We start from the raw sequence: 19,727 nt of genomic DNA, 5'->3' as shown, positions 1-19,727 counted from the left end.
TTGGAATCTGTCTCAATATGTTCCCCAATACTGTAAATATCTCTTTCTGGTTTTGCCAGGTATAAAATAATGTTGTCTGCAAATAAAGCCAGCTTTTCTTGACTACCATACCAATTACATCTCAGGCAGAGATTATCACAGAGGACCACACCCACTTTAATTTTTACCTCCAATCATTCATATATCCTCCTAATCAACTTTATAATTTTATCAGACAATGCATGTTTCCATTGCTCTGCTCATAAAATCCCAGATTACTCTGTCAATGCTTTCTCTACAGCAAGACCCACCAGCAACAGTGGTATTTTCTTATATTTTGCTTCCCTCTGGATCATCACGGTTCTGTTTATGTTGTTAAATGTCTGCTTCCCCTTGCTGAAAACTGATTATTTCTGCCAGAATTTTTTTAGCTCTATTATAGCAGTTATCAGGGGAATATAAAATACAACCTCCTCCCTTTCCAGTAGCCCGTTAGTACTATAAATCTACCATTATTTTTCCTCTTCTATTACTACTGGAGCTAGTTTTACAGTTAATGTAAATACTCCTCTCTACCTGTGCCCCAGGTATTTTGCTGCATAACCATCCTAAAAACCTTCATTTATCAAATTTCAGTGTTCAGTTCTTTCCAAGTGTGTCTCCTGTAGCATAGCTATTTGCACATTTCTAATACAGTTCACTACTCTTTCTTTTTTGGATTTATCTGTAAGACCATTAATGTTTAAAGACATTATAGAAAGAATCATATTCTTGAGGGATTATTATTCCCACCTTTTATGCATAGCAGCTTTTTTAAGTGTCTAATTCCAGCTTTTGTGTTACAAGCATGCACTGTTTGGCAGGTTGTTTTATACAACTGCTTCTTGTCATCTCCATTTGAGCCTATGCCACATCTTGCAGAACGTTTTGTTTTATTGAAAACCCTCAAAAATACACACGCACACCCAATACTCCTCTAACCCTTACTAGCTTAATAATAACACACAAAACTATGTACATTTTCAAATATAGTTTTACCCCATTAATATAAACAGAAGTTCCAAAATGACAGCCACACACACAGACTAGAGCTAAACAGAAATAAAGCTTATCCATGCTAAGATGCATGGTAGTCTGTGATTCTATTAAGTGTTGTTTGGTTTTGCCTTATTTTAAAGCTCTCCCAGCTGGGAAATACTTGAAGGCTTTGAGAAAACATTTTCTCCAAGGCATTTCTCTTTATCAGATTGTCTGCTAGTGACATGAGAACCACATGATTGCTTACCAGAAAAAAAGACCTTATAATATTCAATATTCTTTTTCATTTACTTGCTTTCTGTCAAAATTTGTTAATATATAAAGCTAACACAGTCATTCCCTTATGCAAGAATGAGAAAAAGCACACTAACTTTTCTTTTCTCATACTCTTTTAACCAGATCCCCCATTTTTTTCTTACATTGTAGTGCCTACATTTCTTAACACTAAAGGAGAAAGAGAGAAGGGAGAAGTAAACAAAAATACTAGAAAGAAGCACCTATTTACATTAGCATCCCCATTACACTTAAAATTAACTGAAAAAGCTTTACAACATACAGAGAAAAGCATGTATCACTTAAGTAATACTTTTTAGAAACAAGCTTGTTTTACTAAGTTAACTCTCTCCCTCCTCCCCTCTCCAGAGTATTTTTCTCAACATTAATGGCATGAAGTACAGCATATGCTTTAGAGTCCCCTACAAGTTTAACAATGTCCAAACAAGTCCAGTATTTCCAGATTTTCTTGTTCTGTCCTTTCACACAAATATAATTATTGCTTTGTAATCCCACATTTGTCAATTTCTGGTTTATTGATTTTAGTCTCCAAAAGTTAATGACAAAGTAGGGCATATGCTTTAGAGTCCCCTACAAGTTTAATAAAGTCCAAGAAAGTATAATATTTCAAGATTCTTTTGTTCTATTCTTGTTCATCTCAATCTCCCAAACCCTGTCTCTGCTTCATCTCTAGTTCTTCTAGTCATCAACTGATTTTTCTAGTCAACTTCTGTGCTTTTTTTCTCTCTCTCAATCATTTTCCGTTGAAAGACTGGGAAAGGTTTCAATGACACATTCTCTCTGTTGTCTTTGTTACCAGAATGACAAAAAGCAGAATCACCTTCTGTTTCACAGCTCACTTTTTGTTGGACAAATTTTTGTATTTCTTCCTTAGCACGTATGTACTTCATAAAAAAGTTTGTTCCTTCAGGGAAAATATTTTGAGGATAGTTGAGTACAGCAGTTTGACTCTCACGCCTGCTTCTCGGCATACCCTATATAACAGAATAAATGTATTCCTCTTCTGCCTGCTGTGCAATGTGTAGTCATTCTCCACAAACACTCTGCTGTCTCCCACATTTAGTACTTTGTCCTCCTGCCACAATTTTGTCAGAATCAACTACTTCTGCTGGTAAGACTGCATGTTTACTATTAAAGGTCTATGGTGTTTTCTCATAGCAAGGTTTGGAGCACACACACAATGTGGCCTTTCAATTAACAATTCTTGTTGTGGAATACCAGTCCAGTTTTTTATTTGTATTTTCATAAAATTAATATGGTCTGTTCCTTCCAGCTTCTCTGTTACAGCAGAACATCTAAGGTTTTCCCTACATGCTCTGTCCTCTAATTCTATTATTTTTTTTAAACAACTCTTCTTCATCAGTCTCATATTCAGCCAGCCTTTTCTTCATTTCCTCAAGTTTTGCAGTTCTGTCACATTATTTGTATATCTGTTCAAAGCTTCTTCCATTTTGTTCATATTTTTATTGTTTGATATACTCAATCAGTGTTTCATTTATTTTAACCAGGTCTGTGTGCAACTGCTTTACACTTTCCTCTAGTTTATTGGAATTCATGTCTGGAACTTACACTGCTTCTTTCTGAACAACTGCAGTACTTTTCCCAGTCTGTTTTTCCTCAACTTTTGTAGCTGATTTTCCTCCAGGTCCTTTACATTTATTTTTTCCTGGCATCTAGGCAGTGCTCTTAACTAGTTAGTTACTGAAATCTACTCAGAAATCTAGATCCACTAGCTTTCTCTGCTAAGTTTCTGTTTTCAGACTGGCTGAGCCAGAATTAAGCTGTTATTCAATGTGCAGCCATCTTGGAAGTACTGGGATTTTGTTAAGTTTATAAGTTGTAAGGAAATGTTTGTCTTCAGATTTGAGATGTTTTTTTTTGAGATATAAATGTTGATTTATTGGCTAACAACAAGACAAACTAGTTTGCTGAGGGGTTAGGGAATTAAGAATGCTTAGTAAGATTTCGTTGAAATGTTCAAATGCATCATTAAGGAGAAGCCTTTTAGGATGGGCCAGTCTACAGCTTTTAGAAATTCATTAAACACCTCTTTGCTGAATTTTTTTTAGGTTGCGTATAATTTTGAACTTGTGTTGCTTTATGAGTTGAGTGATAGTCCTCTGAGTGTAGGTGGTCACTTAAGGATTCGGGGAGTGTGTTTAAGGATGTATCCAGTCCAGGGTGGAGTGTTGGATGTTATTTATGCTATATCTGGTACGAGTATTTTACACTGTTTGTTGGGTGGTGTGAGGTTAGTGTCTGCCAGTCAGATGTTAACATCCTATAGGATAATGGTTTTGTTCGGTATTGTTTTAGAGATCCAGGCTAAAATATTTGCTAAAATGGGAATGTTTTGCCCAGGAGGGATGTATAAAACAAATATGCATACATTCTTAGATGACTTAAGTTTTAGAAATCTTATAAGGATTTTGGCTATGCAGAATTCTGGTATAGTATTTGAGTATGGGGTACGATCGAATTATTAGGGAAAATTAGGACTATTCCATCACCTTTTATATGTGCTCTGTCTACTCTGATAATGCTGTAACCATGGGGAAGAATTTCAGTATCTTTGATTTCTGGTTTTAGCCACGTCTCTGTAATAGCAAGGATGTCTGGGTTAGAGTGAGTTAACCAGTCATGAAAGAGTGCCAGTTTATTGCACATGCTCCTGATATTAAGAATGATGAGTTTTCATTTGTTTCTCTGTGTAGCAGGAATGGGACCTGAGGTCAAATTATAACCAACAGCAATCACTTTATAGCCAGAACAAAGCAATTAACAAAGAGATGCAAGTAAAACAGGTTTTCTGTCATTTCCTGAGACTAAATAACTAGCATATGCAGTACAGTCTACTGATCAAGCAAAAGGAGAGAGTGGCCAACTTAGTAACGGGTCCTACTATTTCACAGAGCAGGCATGTAGTTAACTGATTACAGTTGATATGCAGCAAGGTTCTTCATGATAAATATGCTTACATGAAACAATGACAAAAGTCTCAGTAAACCTGTAGGTGTAGGGCTTTGTGAGAGAGCTCCTGCAATATCGGGTCAGAAGTAGTGACTGCAGGCTCTAGTCTCATCTTGTTTCTGCAGACAGCCTACAGTTCTAAACAAAGTCAAGCATGGCTACCTTGGAGTAATTTAGCAGAGTTAGGAAGGGAATTCCAAGTTTAGTGAGTGCTTTCCTTTCCAGAAGAGAGATCTCCACATTTTCATGGAATGCACTTTAGCAATTTGATACAAGTGTACACATTTATAAGTAACAGTGGGTATTATTTATTTATTTTACACTTGTTGACCGGGCTAGTCTAGCTGGATATATGTCCATTTTCAGTAGAGGCCCGGGGAGAAAGGCTCTACAACAGCTGGATGCAAGTAATATACATGAGTAAATATAGACATAAGGGGATACTAATCAACAATTGGTTAAACATGGTAACAAAAAAACCCTATGAGTTAGGCTTATTTACATTACATAACAAAAAGGAACAGCAATGAGGGAAGGACATATAACTAAGTATATAGAATAATAGGTACAAGACAAAAATAGACACTTTTGACAACAGAGTTTAAAGCAGAAAACTTAGTAAACAAGAAAGGTTAGTTGTGACAAAGAGTTTCAGCCAGAATTAGTGCATGGACACAGCCATTGTGAATTAAGGAAGGTTTTTAGATGCTTTTTGAACAGTGTAGTAGATGAAAGGGATATAAGATTACTTGGAAGTTTACAAAAAACGAGGAACCAGTCAAAAAGGTAGCTAATAAACAAAACAGACTGGATTTCGAAGACAGAAAAACTCCACTCTTTATTGGCTAGTACATACAAGCTTAACCCTCCACAAGACATGCGTTTTCGTCCAGGCACCTCCCAGACTTCATCAGAAATTACACGGAATGTGGAAACCCTTCATAAAAAACCTTTCAAATCTTTCTTAACACTTTACCAAAAGCACTTCTCTCTTTGGGCTTCCACATTCCGTGTAATTTCTGATGATGTCTGGGAGATGCCTGGACGAAAACGCATGTCTTGTGGAACGTTAAGCTTGTATGTACTAGCCAATAAAGAATGGAGTTTTTCTGTCTTCGAAATCCAGTCTGTTTTGTTTATTACTTGGAAGTTTATTCCAAAGGATTCCAACGGTGTTAGTAAATAGAGAATCACCTGATTTGTTATTGGATTTTAGGTTTGCAGCTAGTAATTTATTAGCTGAGCGTAGGGTACTTAGATTTTTATATGGGTTGATCAAGTTAGAGAAAATGGGAGTATTTGTAGGATGATGCAAGATTTTTGGGTGATGGTTAGTTGCTGAAAAAGAAGCTGGTTTTGCAGTTCCAACCATCCTAGTTTCCTTAGATTTTGACAATGGTGAGTACGGAATGAGGATCCAGTGGCAAATCTGGCAATGTTATTGTAAGAAGTGGCCAGCTTATTTTGATTATTTTTAGATGGATTTGTAAAAATTGGGGAGGCATAGAGAAGGGTGGAAACTAGGTGAGTTTGGGTAATAGTAGTCCTGGCTATCGGTGTAAGGAATGGTTTTAGCCTGTAGAGGAATCCCAGTTTTCTATTCACTGATTTGATGGTTGAGTTTGTGTGAGTCAAAGTTGAGGTTATGGTCAATTGTTACACCTAAAAGTTTAGTAGTTGAGTCTGGTACTATTACAGTCCCATTATTTGATGTAACTGTGAAATCAAGAGGGAGACTTCTGGGTAGGGGTAAACAGTAGAAGTTTTTTTTTTTTTCTGGGTTAAGGAGGAGACCGAGTTTGGAGAACCAGTTTTCAACTAAGGTAAATACTTTTGGGGTGTCAGACTGAAGTTCAGCAGAAGATGCTGCGGTGCAGATTAGGGTCGAGTCGTCGGCATACTGAATACAGGTGGTTTGAGGTAGGGATGTTTTCGGGTCATTGATAAAAATAGAAAAGAGGAGGGGCCCAAAAATAGAGACTTGTGGGACTCCTTGCGAGATGGGGAGAAGAGTAGATAGGTTGTTGTCCCAGAGGACTGCCTGTTGTCTATAAGATAGGATTCAAACCATTTGACTTCCCGAGTGTCAACTGAAAGTGAAGTAAGTATATCTATCATTAAATGATGATTCACCATGTCAAAGGCCTTGGAGAGGTCTAGAAAGAGAGCAGAGGTGAGCAAGTTGTAGTTTCGATTTTTATTAATTGAATCAGAAAAGGATAGGAGTGCAGTAGTAGTACTATGAAAAGGCCTAAAGCCATGCTGGCAGTTGGCTAAACGATTATTTTGCAGGAGATGATTGAGAAGTTGCCGGTGAATGCCTCTCTCTATGATTTTTGCTAAAGGAGAAAGTAGAGCTATGGGATGGAAATTAGAGAGTTCAGTTGAGTTTCCTCCTTTATGTAGAGGTATAATATATGAGACCTTCCAAAGAGATGGTATAGTACCTTCTGTGATGGTCCTATTAATTAAGATAGAGATAGGGTAAGCAAGTACTCCAGCTGCAATTTCAAAAATTCAGCTGGAAGGAGGTCAGCTGAGGGGGGGGGGGTACCTGGTTTTAGTTTTTGAAGCTGGGTATGGATGAGAGAGGTTGGAACAGGTTGCAACTGGAAGGGAGGAGGTAAAATGGTTTGTGAGAGTGTGTTGGAGATGCTGGCTGGTGATAAGGTACCCACTAATGATTGGACTGAGTCCACAAAGAATTAATTAAAGGAACTGGCAATTTGGCAGGAAGCATTTTGATTCAAATTAGCTAGGGTTGGAGTTTTGGACTGCCCTGGGTGGAGTAGGCTATTTATACCTGACCAAAATTTTTGAGGGTTTTTATGTTGGGCGTGCTGGAGGTTATGGTAGTAGTTCTTTTTATCTTGGACTATTGATTTTTTTGTAGTATTCCTCAACTGTCTAAAGATTTCATGATCAGTTGGGTTTTTAGTATTTCTCCATTTAGACCAAATTCGATTTCTTTGAAGGATTTTTTTGTCTTGTCTCCTTAGTGAGCCAAGGTGCAGGTTTGCTCTTATTTCTGACTGAGACGGGGCATGGTGTTCTAGGATTTGTAGAAATTTATTATTAAACTAAGACACTGCTTTGTCAAGTGATAGGTATTTAAGGGGTGACCAATTGCAAGCTTCAAGTTCGGCTTGAACGCTAACTTGGATGAGGTGTTTTTTTGTTACGTATAGTTCTACAGATTGTGTGGTTAGGTATGGGTTTTTTTTTGTCTGGCAATGAAGATAAGAGAATGGTCACTAATATCATCAGGAAGTATATCTGATTTATAAGAAAGGGAATTACTGTTAACTAGTATCCAGTCTAAGGTGGTTTGCTTGTTGCTAGGTTTATGGATTCTGGTAGGGGAGGTAATGGTTTGATTGAAAACATATATGTTTATATGAGTGTTTGGCTGGGAAGAGTTACAACAGTTCCAGTCACTGTTAAAGTCTCCAAGGAGTATGGTTTCTTGTGGAAAGGATGTGGAGAGCCAATTAAGAACAGTTTCAAGAGTGTTAATGTTGTTGCCTGGAAGGGATATAGGTGCAGATTATATATAATGATTTATTAGCATTTATCTGTCGTTTAGAGATTAGGATTTCAATTCTATTGGGTAAGGGAGGTTGGGTATTTAGTGGTGTAACCTGTAAATGAGATTTACATACTACTGCTACACCATCACCCTTTTTAATTAGGCGATCTGATCTCAGGATGCTAAAACCTGGTGGGATTATATCATTATCCTTAGTAACTGGTTTGAGCCATGTTTCTGTAAGACATAGGATGTCAAAAGAATGTACGTGTAGCAGGGCATGAAGTTGTGTTATTTTATTATTTAGGCTATGAACATTGAGGTGGCCTATGAGGAGAGAATTGTCGGAGATAGTGAAGATGCGAGAAGTGATGGGATGGTCAGAATGAGGATCTGAGATTGTATTATTTGGGTCTGGGTTGGGATGTATATCTCCATGCAGTAATAGGAGCTGTAAAGGGCTGTGAAGGTGTTTCAAGAATTTACAGAGGAAAGGGATTTGTTTTCTAGTGTGTGGATGCATAATATGGGTTATTGTATGGAATTTAGGAAGAAGGTAGGATGGTGAGGATGTTATGTACAAGTGGGTTTGTATGGCTAGAGGAGAGATTGAAATTGTGTGTTTTAAGGGGAGCTGAAAATTAGAGAGGCTATGATGCTCACAGCAAGTAAGGTAATGGGATAAAAATAGGGGGGTAAGAATAGTGAGAAAGAGAAGGCCATTATTGAGGGTAGGCCTGTGTTTAGTAGGCATGGCTGGGAGGAATTAGGAGACAGATGCTAGGAGATATGAGATAGAGGTAAGAGCAAGGTTAAAGGGTAGAGTTGTTAAAGGGAAAAACAGGTGATAGGTAAGTTAAAGAGATAGTGAAAGGGTGGAGTAGTTAGAGAGAAAAATGAGGTAGATGAAGGTAGCAGGGGATAGGATGGGTAAGTTAATGAGGACGTGAGAGGTAATTGGTTAATAGAAGATAGGGGTGTGGTTTGAGTAGTATAAGGTTAAGTGCACTGGGGGTGGGTGGGAATTGGGGGAAGGGTAGGGGAGCGTAGTGAGCCCACAGGGCGAACAAAGCGGGTTAGAGCAAGTGAGAAATAGCTCACAGAAACAATCAGTGAAACAGCAGAATACAGCTAACTTCTTGGAAGTAAGAGGTAAGAGGGGAGTGCTAGTATATTTATAAAATAGCTAGGGCTAAGGACTACAGCAGAAAAAAAGAGGAAAGCAGAATGGACTAGACAAAGTAAGATAAATGGCAGGACAGAAGACTATAACAGAGCAGTTTAGTGTTGAACTAAAATAGATAAAGGCAAGGATTATTTAGAAGCTAATAGGAGCCTTGGGAAGGGAGCCCCATAGTGGACAAAGTTTAAAATTACATTTAAATTATTTAGGAGGACGAAGAAGAAAGAGGACAGAGTTAGACAACACAAAAATAAGGAGAGACAAATATCCTAAGGGGGAGATAGGGAGGTAGGCTGCTGGGTACCTGGTTCAGGTAGGAGATTTAATACAAAGTACTACACTGTAGCAAATGACTAGGTTTTAGTTACAATACAACTTCTCAGCTTAGTAGAGATGTCAGACATACTTTCTCTGATTCTTTGGATGGAGGGAGAGTTGAAAAAAAGTTCAACGGCTTCCTTTAGTTTGTAAGTTGAATTTATGTTGGGGGTTCTTGCAGGGTAGGCAGGTAGCATACACAGGTCTTATAGCAGGATAGAGTTTATAAGCTAGGTGGGTTAAGGAGAGGAGAAAGAAGGCAGTAGATTAAAAACCTGTACAGTAAAAAACTCTAACATATGACATAGAACTAAAATTAAGGTTGAAAGGCTGAATATGCATTAATAAACAACATCTTACACATGCATTCCTATGTAGAGTGCCAACACATACACCAAGAATGATACTATGTAGCAACTGCACACTAGGATGACTTCAATAATCAGCATTCATTTCAAATCATGTAGGGTAGAATTAAAAAAAAAATAGTCTATTAACAAGCAGAGGTATACATTAGACTGGAAAGAATAAGACAGTGTCAGTCAAATGATACTGCAATAGAATAAGACAGTAACAATCAAATGAACAGCTTCATTTAGCTAACACTAGTATACATTAGTCTACAAAATAATAAAACAGTATCAAAACAGAAACATATTAAAAGGTTCAGGAGTAGAAAAAAAATATATAGTCCTTATAGACCTAATGTTGTTAAGAAAAGGTAAGTTGAGGAGCTATTCTACAGCATAAGTAAACCTTAACCTTTGTACATATACATGTAAATAAGATTCAACTAGCCTGAAACAGGGTGTACTTTTAGTACATAAATTTACAGCCACTCAACAACAAAAAACAGTCGGTGGTAGGCCAACAGGTGTAAATAAAAGGGTAAAATAGTTGGTCGGAACTTATCTAAGTGAGAGAATACCGTCCACTTTTAGAGCTGTTTCTTAGGCTGAGAGGAAACAAGAAAGAGCGCATAGCCTCTTATAAGCAGGGTGTAGTTATGCTGCTAACTCTTAATAGAATAATAAAAGTAGCTAAAAAAATTTATAGAATGTGCCTGCATTTAGATGAAGTTTCATCGAGTCATCCAAAGAGTATTTCAGTTTTTAAAATTGCTTTCACATAGTGTATCCATGCTAAGATAGATCACTCCGCACTTAGAATTGTGTATTTTCAATAGCAGCTACTACCAATAGGGTTGTCACTAGCAGAAACTACCGATAAAGGTGGCCAATTCACAAACATGCGCTAACGTTAATGAACAGCTGTTTTACAGTTAAAGTAACGCTCCTGATAAGTATCAGTTTATGAATGTATCACCACTACTTACTTCTACCTGTGCTAGTCTCTCTTGGGGAACTCTGCCGTCCACTGCCATCACTGCTTCCAGAACATCGTCGTTTTCTTCGTCCTTTCAGCAGAACACTTCGATACACCTTAAAGAGCAAAAGGCAAACATTGATAGGATGTAAACAACTGGAAATTAATACAAAAGTCTTACTTTTATTTATTTTCAGGCCAATATGTGCCATAATCATAAAAAGAAATATAAATGTATTTTTTCCACAGGATAACATACACCTACACTTGAGTTCTGTTATGTGTTCAGCTGATCTATCCTACTGTGCTGCTATCAGACACCACTGACATCAGTTTCTCCCTCTAACTGTGACTCCTAGGGCTACCATATCGTGGGGCATACTCCAGGTTTTTCTTCACAACGAGGGTCCTGCCTCTCAGGATGGGTAGCCTCAATGGCTAAATGGGCTACAATATGCTGCAACCCAGAGGGTGCAGCAACCAAGGGAGACCTTTCATACTGCAGTTAGCTGGAGAGCTGAGGCATGTGTGCATGTTTAGATCTTACCCACTTTTTTTCTGAAAAAAACTTTATTGATCTTTCAACCATTAAAAGCAAACTTACATACAAACTGTCATGGTAGGTTCTATTCTTATTCTACAACACATATTAACAGTATCCATGTCTTGATATCAATATCCTTTAAAACTTAACATACATACCCTTCCCTACTATAGTGCATTTGCATTTTGTACAGCCTCAACAAAATATATAATATTCTAGCCTTAGGGCAACTCTTTTAATATCTTACATCACAAACTGGAAAAGAACTACAACAGATTTTAATTATTAACTTCTTTATTTCTTAAAAAAAAAGCCTAAATGCATAACTGATCTGGATAAAACTTATTGAAATATAAGAAACTGCCTACCAGTTATTAGTCTGTGTCAGTAATCATTCCTTCATCCAACGCTAAACATTCTTCCTTTTCATTCCACTTTATTTTATAATTTCAGTCATTTGACTGGAATCTTCTTCCATAGCCATCTTCCTTCATCTATTTGTCATTTGTGTGAAAGCAATACTTCCTTTCGCATCTTCCTAAAGACCCTTTATCAGTGTACAGATGGCCATGCTTAACTATTTGCTCTAAGCCAGCACTATGATGAAAAACATGTCTATGTCTCTGTAACTATAATTAGCTTCTATAGTCGTCATCTATCCCAAGTCTCACCAGAAAACCATTTTTAATAATATTGGCTGTAAAGTTTAATTATACATTCATATTTACTTACAAACTCCTGTATACCACCTTATCAAACAACCTTCATAAATCTCAAGTCATCCCTTACCACATTCACACCTCAGTAAAGAGAACACCATAGAATGTTGGCCATAAGGCAACACAATACATACAGAACCATAAATTTACAGTTGACAGTCATCATTATGGGCAAGTATGCAAAGGTCGAATTCCCCAATCCTCGCTACCCTTAGTAAAACATCTTCCTTTTCTAGTTTAACCTTTCATTACATTTACTCTCAAACTACCTAGCCACTTACCTTTCAACTAACCTCTCTATCATCGTGTACTTTTGCCCCCCAACTTTCCTTATTTTGTACACTAGTTCTATATACCCTTTTTGTCTCTACCCAGCCAACCCCTCACCACCCTCTCCCCCGCTCCTTTCTCCACTTGATTTGTGAAAGGCTATCTGTTATGTAAATATTTAACTATATCCTTCATGTATGTTCAAATGTGTGTGTGTGTGTGTGTGTGTATATATATATATACTGTAGGACTCCCCCAATCCGCCAATTCTTTGACTTCTTTAATTTTATTATTATTACCTCCTCTATTTGCATTTTTTTTTTCTCATTAAAATAAATAAAAATAAAATAAATAAATATATATATATATATATATATATATATATATATATATGTGTGTGTGTGTGTATGTGCTTCGGGCCTCAGCAGAAAATGGGTACTTTTGATTTAATCAGATGTTCCCCAGTAAACAAATGTAAAATAAATAAATGCGTCATTCATAAAGAAACCACATCGAGCATCACACACACAGTGTTCTGACATCATCCTTCCTACCAACCCATAATGCTTTCCTGCTTCCATCCATATCTTAAACAAACCCACCATCAGCATAACCAGCAAGAGGTACGACACAGATATTTTCCATTTCTGGCATTCCTGGAAGGCCACCATCATCAATATTAATCTTCTAGTAGAAGAATGCTTTTGTAATTTGATTTCTGAAACCTGTTAACACAACTTACATTGTCTGTACTTTACAGTCTTCCTTCCCTGTATACATCATAAACTGATGCACAACATTTTCAGTGTTGTTTCTTGTTTAATGCAGGCATAGGTGATTTTGGCATTACAGAATCCAGAGGAACACCCTACATTCAATAACTAAATTCAGTCACCTCAAAAATATATCCAACCCCCCCCTCTCCCTTAAACAAAGCTCTTGCAAATTATAGTCTGTGACCGGAATTTAAATGATCTACTGTTGCCCAAATACTATTCACATTAAATACTAAAAATTTCTTTATTTAAATTGTCTCCAAAGCTGCCCTTTACTATTAGGACTCTCATAAACACATACATCACTTAATTACAATGTAAATGGATAGAACATCACTTCCTTGCCTCCCTTTTATCCCCTGTTCACTTTCTTTCGCTACACACCTTTTCCTTCCAGTTTGTAAAGGAAAAAATTTGAATGTGAGAATGGCTAACATTAACAGATCTCAGTGTTTTCACTACACTCTTTTTAAATATACTGTAACTGCCACTATTACACCTATACTGCACTGTATATCATACTGTATTTTCAGATGTTTACAATCTTGCATCTGTACTAATATTTGTATGAATGCATCTGTGTGATCCCCACACTGGGCCAGTACTCAAGGAGGCTGAATCCTCATCACTGATGCTGGAGAGGTGGATGTTCCCTTGAAATACAAATGGATACACGTCAGTATTTCCAGATGCAGGCCTCTTTGCATCACGCACAATTTCCCTCAAGAACACACAGGGCACACACTCAGCCCAGGGTCTGGGTGTCTCCCTCCCTCCACATCCCAATAAGACTCCTCCTGGTACAGCTGAAGAGTTGATTCCTCCACCACTCTCTCTGTGAAACCAGTGCTTCGTGTTCCTGTCCATGTAGCTGACACACACACACTTTGAGATTTGATGTGGATACACACCTGGGAAAGGCTGACACTGGTTTATTAACTATGCCCCCTTCTGCCCAGACTATAAGGTAGCTATTACTGCTACCAGGCGCTACAAAACCAGCTACCTAAGGCTCTTGCAAGGGTACCCAGTTATACTCAGTGAAATTAATATTAATACAAATGGTAGTCTGACCAGCAGCAGAGCTTTCAGGAGTGGCCAGAGCTGTCACCAAATAAATATATGCAAATACTCTCAAAACTTAAACATTTTCTAAAAGGACCAGCCAAAATGTAAAGTTTAAATATATGTAATAATAAAAGAACAAGAAAATATAACAAATATCTATTCACAGTAAACACCAGAGTTCCAGTCACAGGGAATAAGTAAACACCAGAGTTCCAGTCACAGGGAATATTGAAAATAATACAGCTGGAATGAGTCAAACAGTTACAGAAAAACACTATTCCACTCCACTAATCTTACTATATTTTCCTGACTAATCTAAAGAGTACTAGTCCCTGGTCTCTTGGGTGAGTGGTCCTTTTTGTCAGATCCAAGGCAGAAAACAGAATGCCTAGTCTCCCTGACAGACTTCTCAATATAATATCTAATATTATTTCTGGGTTGATTAGACAATGACATAACATCTGGTCATCTGACTCGGTTTCCACACTATTACCAACATTAGAAGCGGATAGGATTTTAGCACCTATGTGTGATCATACACACAGAAAGGGCTTTGCTCAGATCTTTTGCAGCTGCTGGAAGTCATAAAACAATTTTGACCCTCTATCCTTCCAGAGTAACAATTAGTTCACTGCTAGAGACAATAAGAAAAGCTTCCTAATACTTGGTATCCCAGACATTTTGTCTCTGGCTGCAACCAAAAGTGTAAGATAACATCTTTATGGCTTAATTTAATTTCAGCTATATTTTCCAAAGTCAGGTGAATTAAAATTAACATCTGCTGTCCCAGTATTCTCTATTAAAACATATACATTTAATTCAGTTACAATACATGCACATTTCTTTGCCTTCCAGCAGGGTGCACTGTTGATATATTTTACCACAAACAAAATTTAGAAATACATTTTCAGTACAAACATCTGTACACATCAGTTTGATATACAAATGATATACAATTATTTACAAAATTCCAGATAGCTGTGCTGGCATATGTTACAAATCCACTGCCCTACTTCTCCTGGCATGGCTAGCAGTACCTCCTATTGTCACAGTATTACTAACATATATTTGTATGAATATAGTACTAATAGTATAAATGTATTACTAATATTTGTATGAATATATTACTAATATATATTTGTATGAATATAGTGCTAATATTTGTGTGATGCCCCTTCACTGGCCAGTAATCAAGGAGCCTCAATCCTCACCACTGGCAATACTGGGGAACATACACACTGGGAGGATTACACGTACACACACAGTAAAGTGCAATTTACCTTAAGAGCACACAGAGATCACAGTCAGTCTGGGGCTGGTTTCTCCCTCTTTCTCAGATAACCAATATGACTCACCACTGGCACAGCTATAGGGGTGAGATCTCAGCTGAGTGGCCAAGCCAAAACCTCCAGCATTCTCTCTGCCAAACCACTGCTTCGTGTCCCTGCCCAAGTAGCTAACACAGACACACACAGACACACCTGGGAAAGGTTAGCACAGGTTAATTAGCTATGCCCCCTTCTGCCCATACTATAAGGCCCTTAGCAAAGGGTTCCAATCTTGTGTAATGTTACTATTAATCCAAATGGTAGTCTGACCAAGAGCAATGCTATTTACTGTAGGAGTGGCCTGTACAGTGTCACCATATAGATATGCAAGTACTCTAAGAGCTTAAATATCTCTAAACAGACCAGCCACAATTAAAATTTTTAAATATATTTAATAATAATAAAAGAACAAGACAATACTCAGTAAGTAATCAGTTACATCAGAGTTCAAAATCACAGAGAATATTTAAAACAACATTGCAGGACAGTCTCAAATAAAGAAAGAAAACATCTAAGCTACACTTTACTATATTCCTATCAGAATCTAAAAGATTTTCTATGCCCTAGAAACTTACTTGCAGCAAGGCAAGTGTAGAAGGTGATGAGTGGATATTGCTGTCAGGTCAAAAGGCGGACACAAAATGCCCTCTCTCTCTCTCAGAGTTTTTGAATTATCAAATATTACTGCTGGGTTAGCTTGGATGACATCACTTTTTGTCACCTGACTTTAGTTCTCAAGCTAAACCCCCATGTCAGAAACTATCCTCATTTAACTTCTCTCTGTGAAAATACATAGCGTTCAGATGTTTGCAACTGCTAGAGGACATAAAACAATAAAACACTTACAAAACAACACACAGAGTCCCCTAGTCTAGACATCCTGTCTCCTGTTGACTGAAACTGAAACATAACTTTTATAGCACAATCGTAAACCAATTTAATTATTTTAAGTTTTGCAAGTTACTCTCTATGTTCTAGTTTCCACTGTTAAAACATATACATTTACACAATTACAATAGTTTATATACATTTCTGTTCTAAGCCAGCAGGGCATGCTGTGGTTACATTTTAGCTCAGTACAGAACATACAGTTCTAACACAGTTGTAGCACAAACATCCTACATGAAGCATGTTGGCATTCACAAATGAGAGATAACCACTTACAAAATTCCAGCTAGCTGGGCTGGTAGTATCTCCTTCTGTTACATTTCTATAAAAATCATTTTAATATTCACAAATGACATAGAATTATTTACAAAATTCCAGCTAGCTGGGCTGGCAGTATTTCCCTTTGTCACAATTTGCATGAAATGTGCCACTAATTTTTGTACAAATATATTACTAATATACATTTGCATGAATGTATCACTAATACTTGTATGAATGTATTACTAATATACATTTGTATGAATGCATCACTAATCTGTATGAATGTATTACTAATATATATTTGTACGACTGTATTACTAATATACATTTGTATAAATGCATCACTAATATTTGTATGGCTGTATTACTAATATATATTTGTATGAATATATTACTAATATTTGTATGAATTTATTACTAATATACATTTGTATGAATGTATCACTAATATTTGTATGAATTTATTACTAATATATATTTGTATGAATATATCACGAATAGTTGTATGGCTGTATTACTAATATATATTTGAATGCATCTGTAACATTTGTATGAATGTATTACTAATATATAATTGCATGAATGTATTACTAATATCTGTATGAATATATTACTAATATATAATTGTATGAATGTATCACTATTTCTATGACTGTATTAATATATATTTGTATGACTGTATCAACAATATTTGTATGAATGTATCATAGGTTCATAGGTTCATACTAGGCTATCTGCCCGAGGGCATTTACAAGCCTAGCCCATAGTTTTGTGGCTTACGCCACCCCTTTAGTATGGGGAACTATACCCATTATTTTGCTGTGCCTCTGTCGAGCAGTGACACTGAGGTAATCCCTGGGGTATATCTGCGATCTCCCATCCATTGGTCAAGATTTCTCTTGAACAAGGCCAGCGAGGTGCTCTGCCTCACATATACCGGGATTTTGTTCCACAGCATAGGGAGTCTTTGGGTGATGAATCTATCCCTCCAGCACGTCCTATTAATAGCCGTGAAAGGGACATTTCCTTCACACACACTAACTCCCCTCGGACAGACACACACACTTGCCATTCGCTGGATTCAAACCCCTACCTAACTATGTTATGACACTTGAGACGGACGCATTAGCAGAGCACGCTATTCACATCACTAATATTTCTAAGAATGTATTACTAATATTTAAATGAATATATCATTAATATTTCTAAGAATGTATTATTAATATTTGTATGAATGTATTGCTAATACATATATTTGTATGAATGTGTTATTAATATTTGTATAAATACGTTCATAGGTGTGTACTAAGCTAATGGCCCTGGAGCCTTTACAAGCCTAGCCCATAGGATTACCCTGGCATTGTGCCACCTGACCTTAGTTCCCAGTGCCTCTGTTGAGTAGAGCCACTGGAGTGATCCCCGGGGTGAATTTTCTACTTCTCATCCACTCATCAAGATTTCTCTTGAAGAGGGCCAGTGAGTTGCTCTGTTTGACATGTATGGGAAGTCTATTATATAGCATGGGCAGTCTCTGGGTCATGAACCTGTCCCTCCAGCATGTTCTGTTGATTGTGGTACTGAGGTTGAGGTCTCTGGAACGTGTGGTGCGGAGGGATTGGGATTTCTTTAGATGTAGCATTTATAACAGAGCTGGGTCAGACATGACTTTGTAAGTCAAGCAGAGAAGGCCTCTAAGTAGGCGATATATGACAGAGAATAGTTGGAGTTTTTGCGTCTGTCCATATAGGACAAGTGTTTAAGGCCTAGGATCCTCTTTGTGAGGTACTTTTGCGGCCTCTTCCGTGTGGGTGTCTAGTGAGGTACATGCCAAATGGGGCATTGTGCTCGATGACTGGCCTAATGAGGGAAGAGTAGAGGTAGACAACGACCTCTTTCTTCCTAGATGCAAAACCCTTAGTAATGAGATGTGCCACATAGGACAGTGGCAATGTGGTGGTCAAAAGGGAGGTTGCTGTCAACCTGTGTTCCAGATCTCTTATAATGCCTTCTGTGTTCAGTGGACTACCATCGATGTGGTAATTCATGGGAACTGGGTTTTTCCCAAAGGGGATGATAACTCATTTTTTGGCATTGAGCTTAAGGCCATGGTTCTGACACCAGTCATTGGTCTCAGTGAGGCCTTTCTGTAGGATGTCAACATCACTTGGGGAGTTAATAATAGCTCCCAACTTGCAACTGTCTGAGAACTTTGTCAGCCAGAGTCCCTTTGTGTTGCCCTGAACTTCAGAGAAATATATACCAAATAGGAGAGGACCCATGACCGAACCCTGTGGGACTCCAGTTGTGACTGGTTGGCAGTCTGACTTGGAGTCAGCTACTTTCACACCGTGGGTTCTATCCGTGAGCCAGTTTGCAACCCACCTGGTGGATTATAGGGGTTGATGCCTAGCTTAGTGAGTTTTTCTATGACTCCTGAGTGAGGAATGGTATCAAATGCCTTGGCCAGATCAAGGTAGGCTGTACGAACCACCTTGCCTTCATCCACAGCTCTGGTGACTGACTCAAAGAAGTCAACCAAGTTGAGCAGGCATGATGATCTACCCTTCGCAAAACCAAACTGTGTGGGATCCAGAGTTTGGAGATTTCCCTACATCCTTGTTTATTAGGTCCATGATGATGCATTCCACAGCTTTGCATATCAGACTCGTCAGGCTAATGAAGCAATAGTTCCCAGGGTCTGTAGTCACTCCTCCTTTATGGAGAGGGATGACTGTAGCAGTAAACCATTCAGTAGGGACAAAGCCTGAGGTGAGGTGCCAGTTCACTCTGTAGTTCATGTAGAACAAAGCCAGGCATATCGTCAGGTGCCACAGAAGCTGTATTCTTGGCCCTGGTCAGTGCTGATGTTCTTCATTCCACATTGCTGCAGTCCTAACTATTGGGTAGTCCCCTGTCCAGTCGGCCCGAATACCAAAGTATATGGCTGACGTCGGTCAGGGCGCATTAGACTGACGTCAGTACGTCAGGGTACTAATGCGCATGACCGACGTCATATCTTCAGTCTTTTTTGCCGCATGGTCCGATGCAGAAGCAATTTTGCGAGTGCAGGTTGGCGTTCTGAAAGTTTCTGAAGTCAGAGTTTCAGACCTAATCAAAGTTGGCTAAGTACCCGTTGGGGAATATTTTGTTTTTCTTGCCTCAGTATTTAACGGATGTCAAAAAAAGTGAATAATAACTGTTTTGTGGGAAACAGATACCTCATAGGGATTACCATA

General features: G+C 37.9%; 1 protein-coding gene across 1 annotated transcript in view; it reads right to left on the bottom strand.

Annotated features, from left to right (window-relative positions):
* Positions 1 to 19,727, bottom strand: part of RBL2 (RB transcriptional corepressor like 2) — a 910,854-nt gene that overhangs the window by 119,342 nt on the left and 771,785 nt on the right. The window contains exon 21 of the mRNA XM_044082019.1: positions 10,648 to 10,753. Coding sequence (XP_043937954.1) covers positions 10,648 to 10,753 — 106 coding nt within the window. The remainder of the gene's footprint in view (positions 1 to 10,647; positions 10,754 to 19,727) is intronic.

This window comes from Protopterus annectens, chromosome 8.part1, assembly GCF_019279795.1.
Source record: "Protopterus annectens isolate FY-2018-M chromosome 8.part1, PAN1.0, whole genome shotgun sequence".
Taxonomy (NCBI): domain Eukaryota; kingdom Metazoa; phylum Chordata; order Ceratodontiformes; family Protopteridae; genus Protopterus; species Protopterus annectens.
The sequence above is the reverse complement of the archived record's forward strand: the minus strand, read 5'-3'. Positions and strand labels throughout refer to the sequence as shown.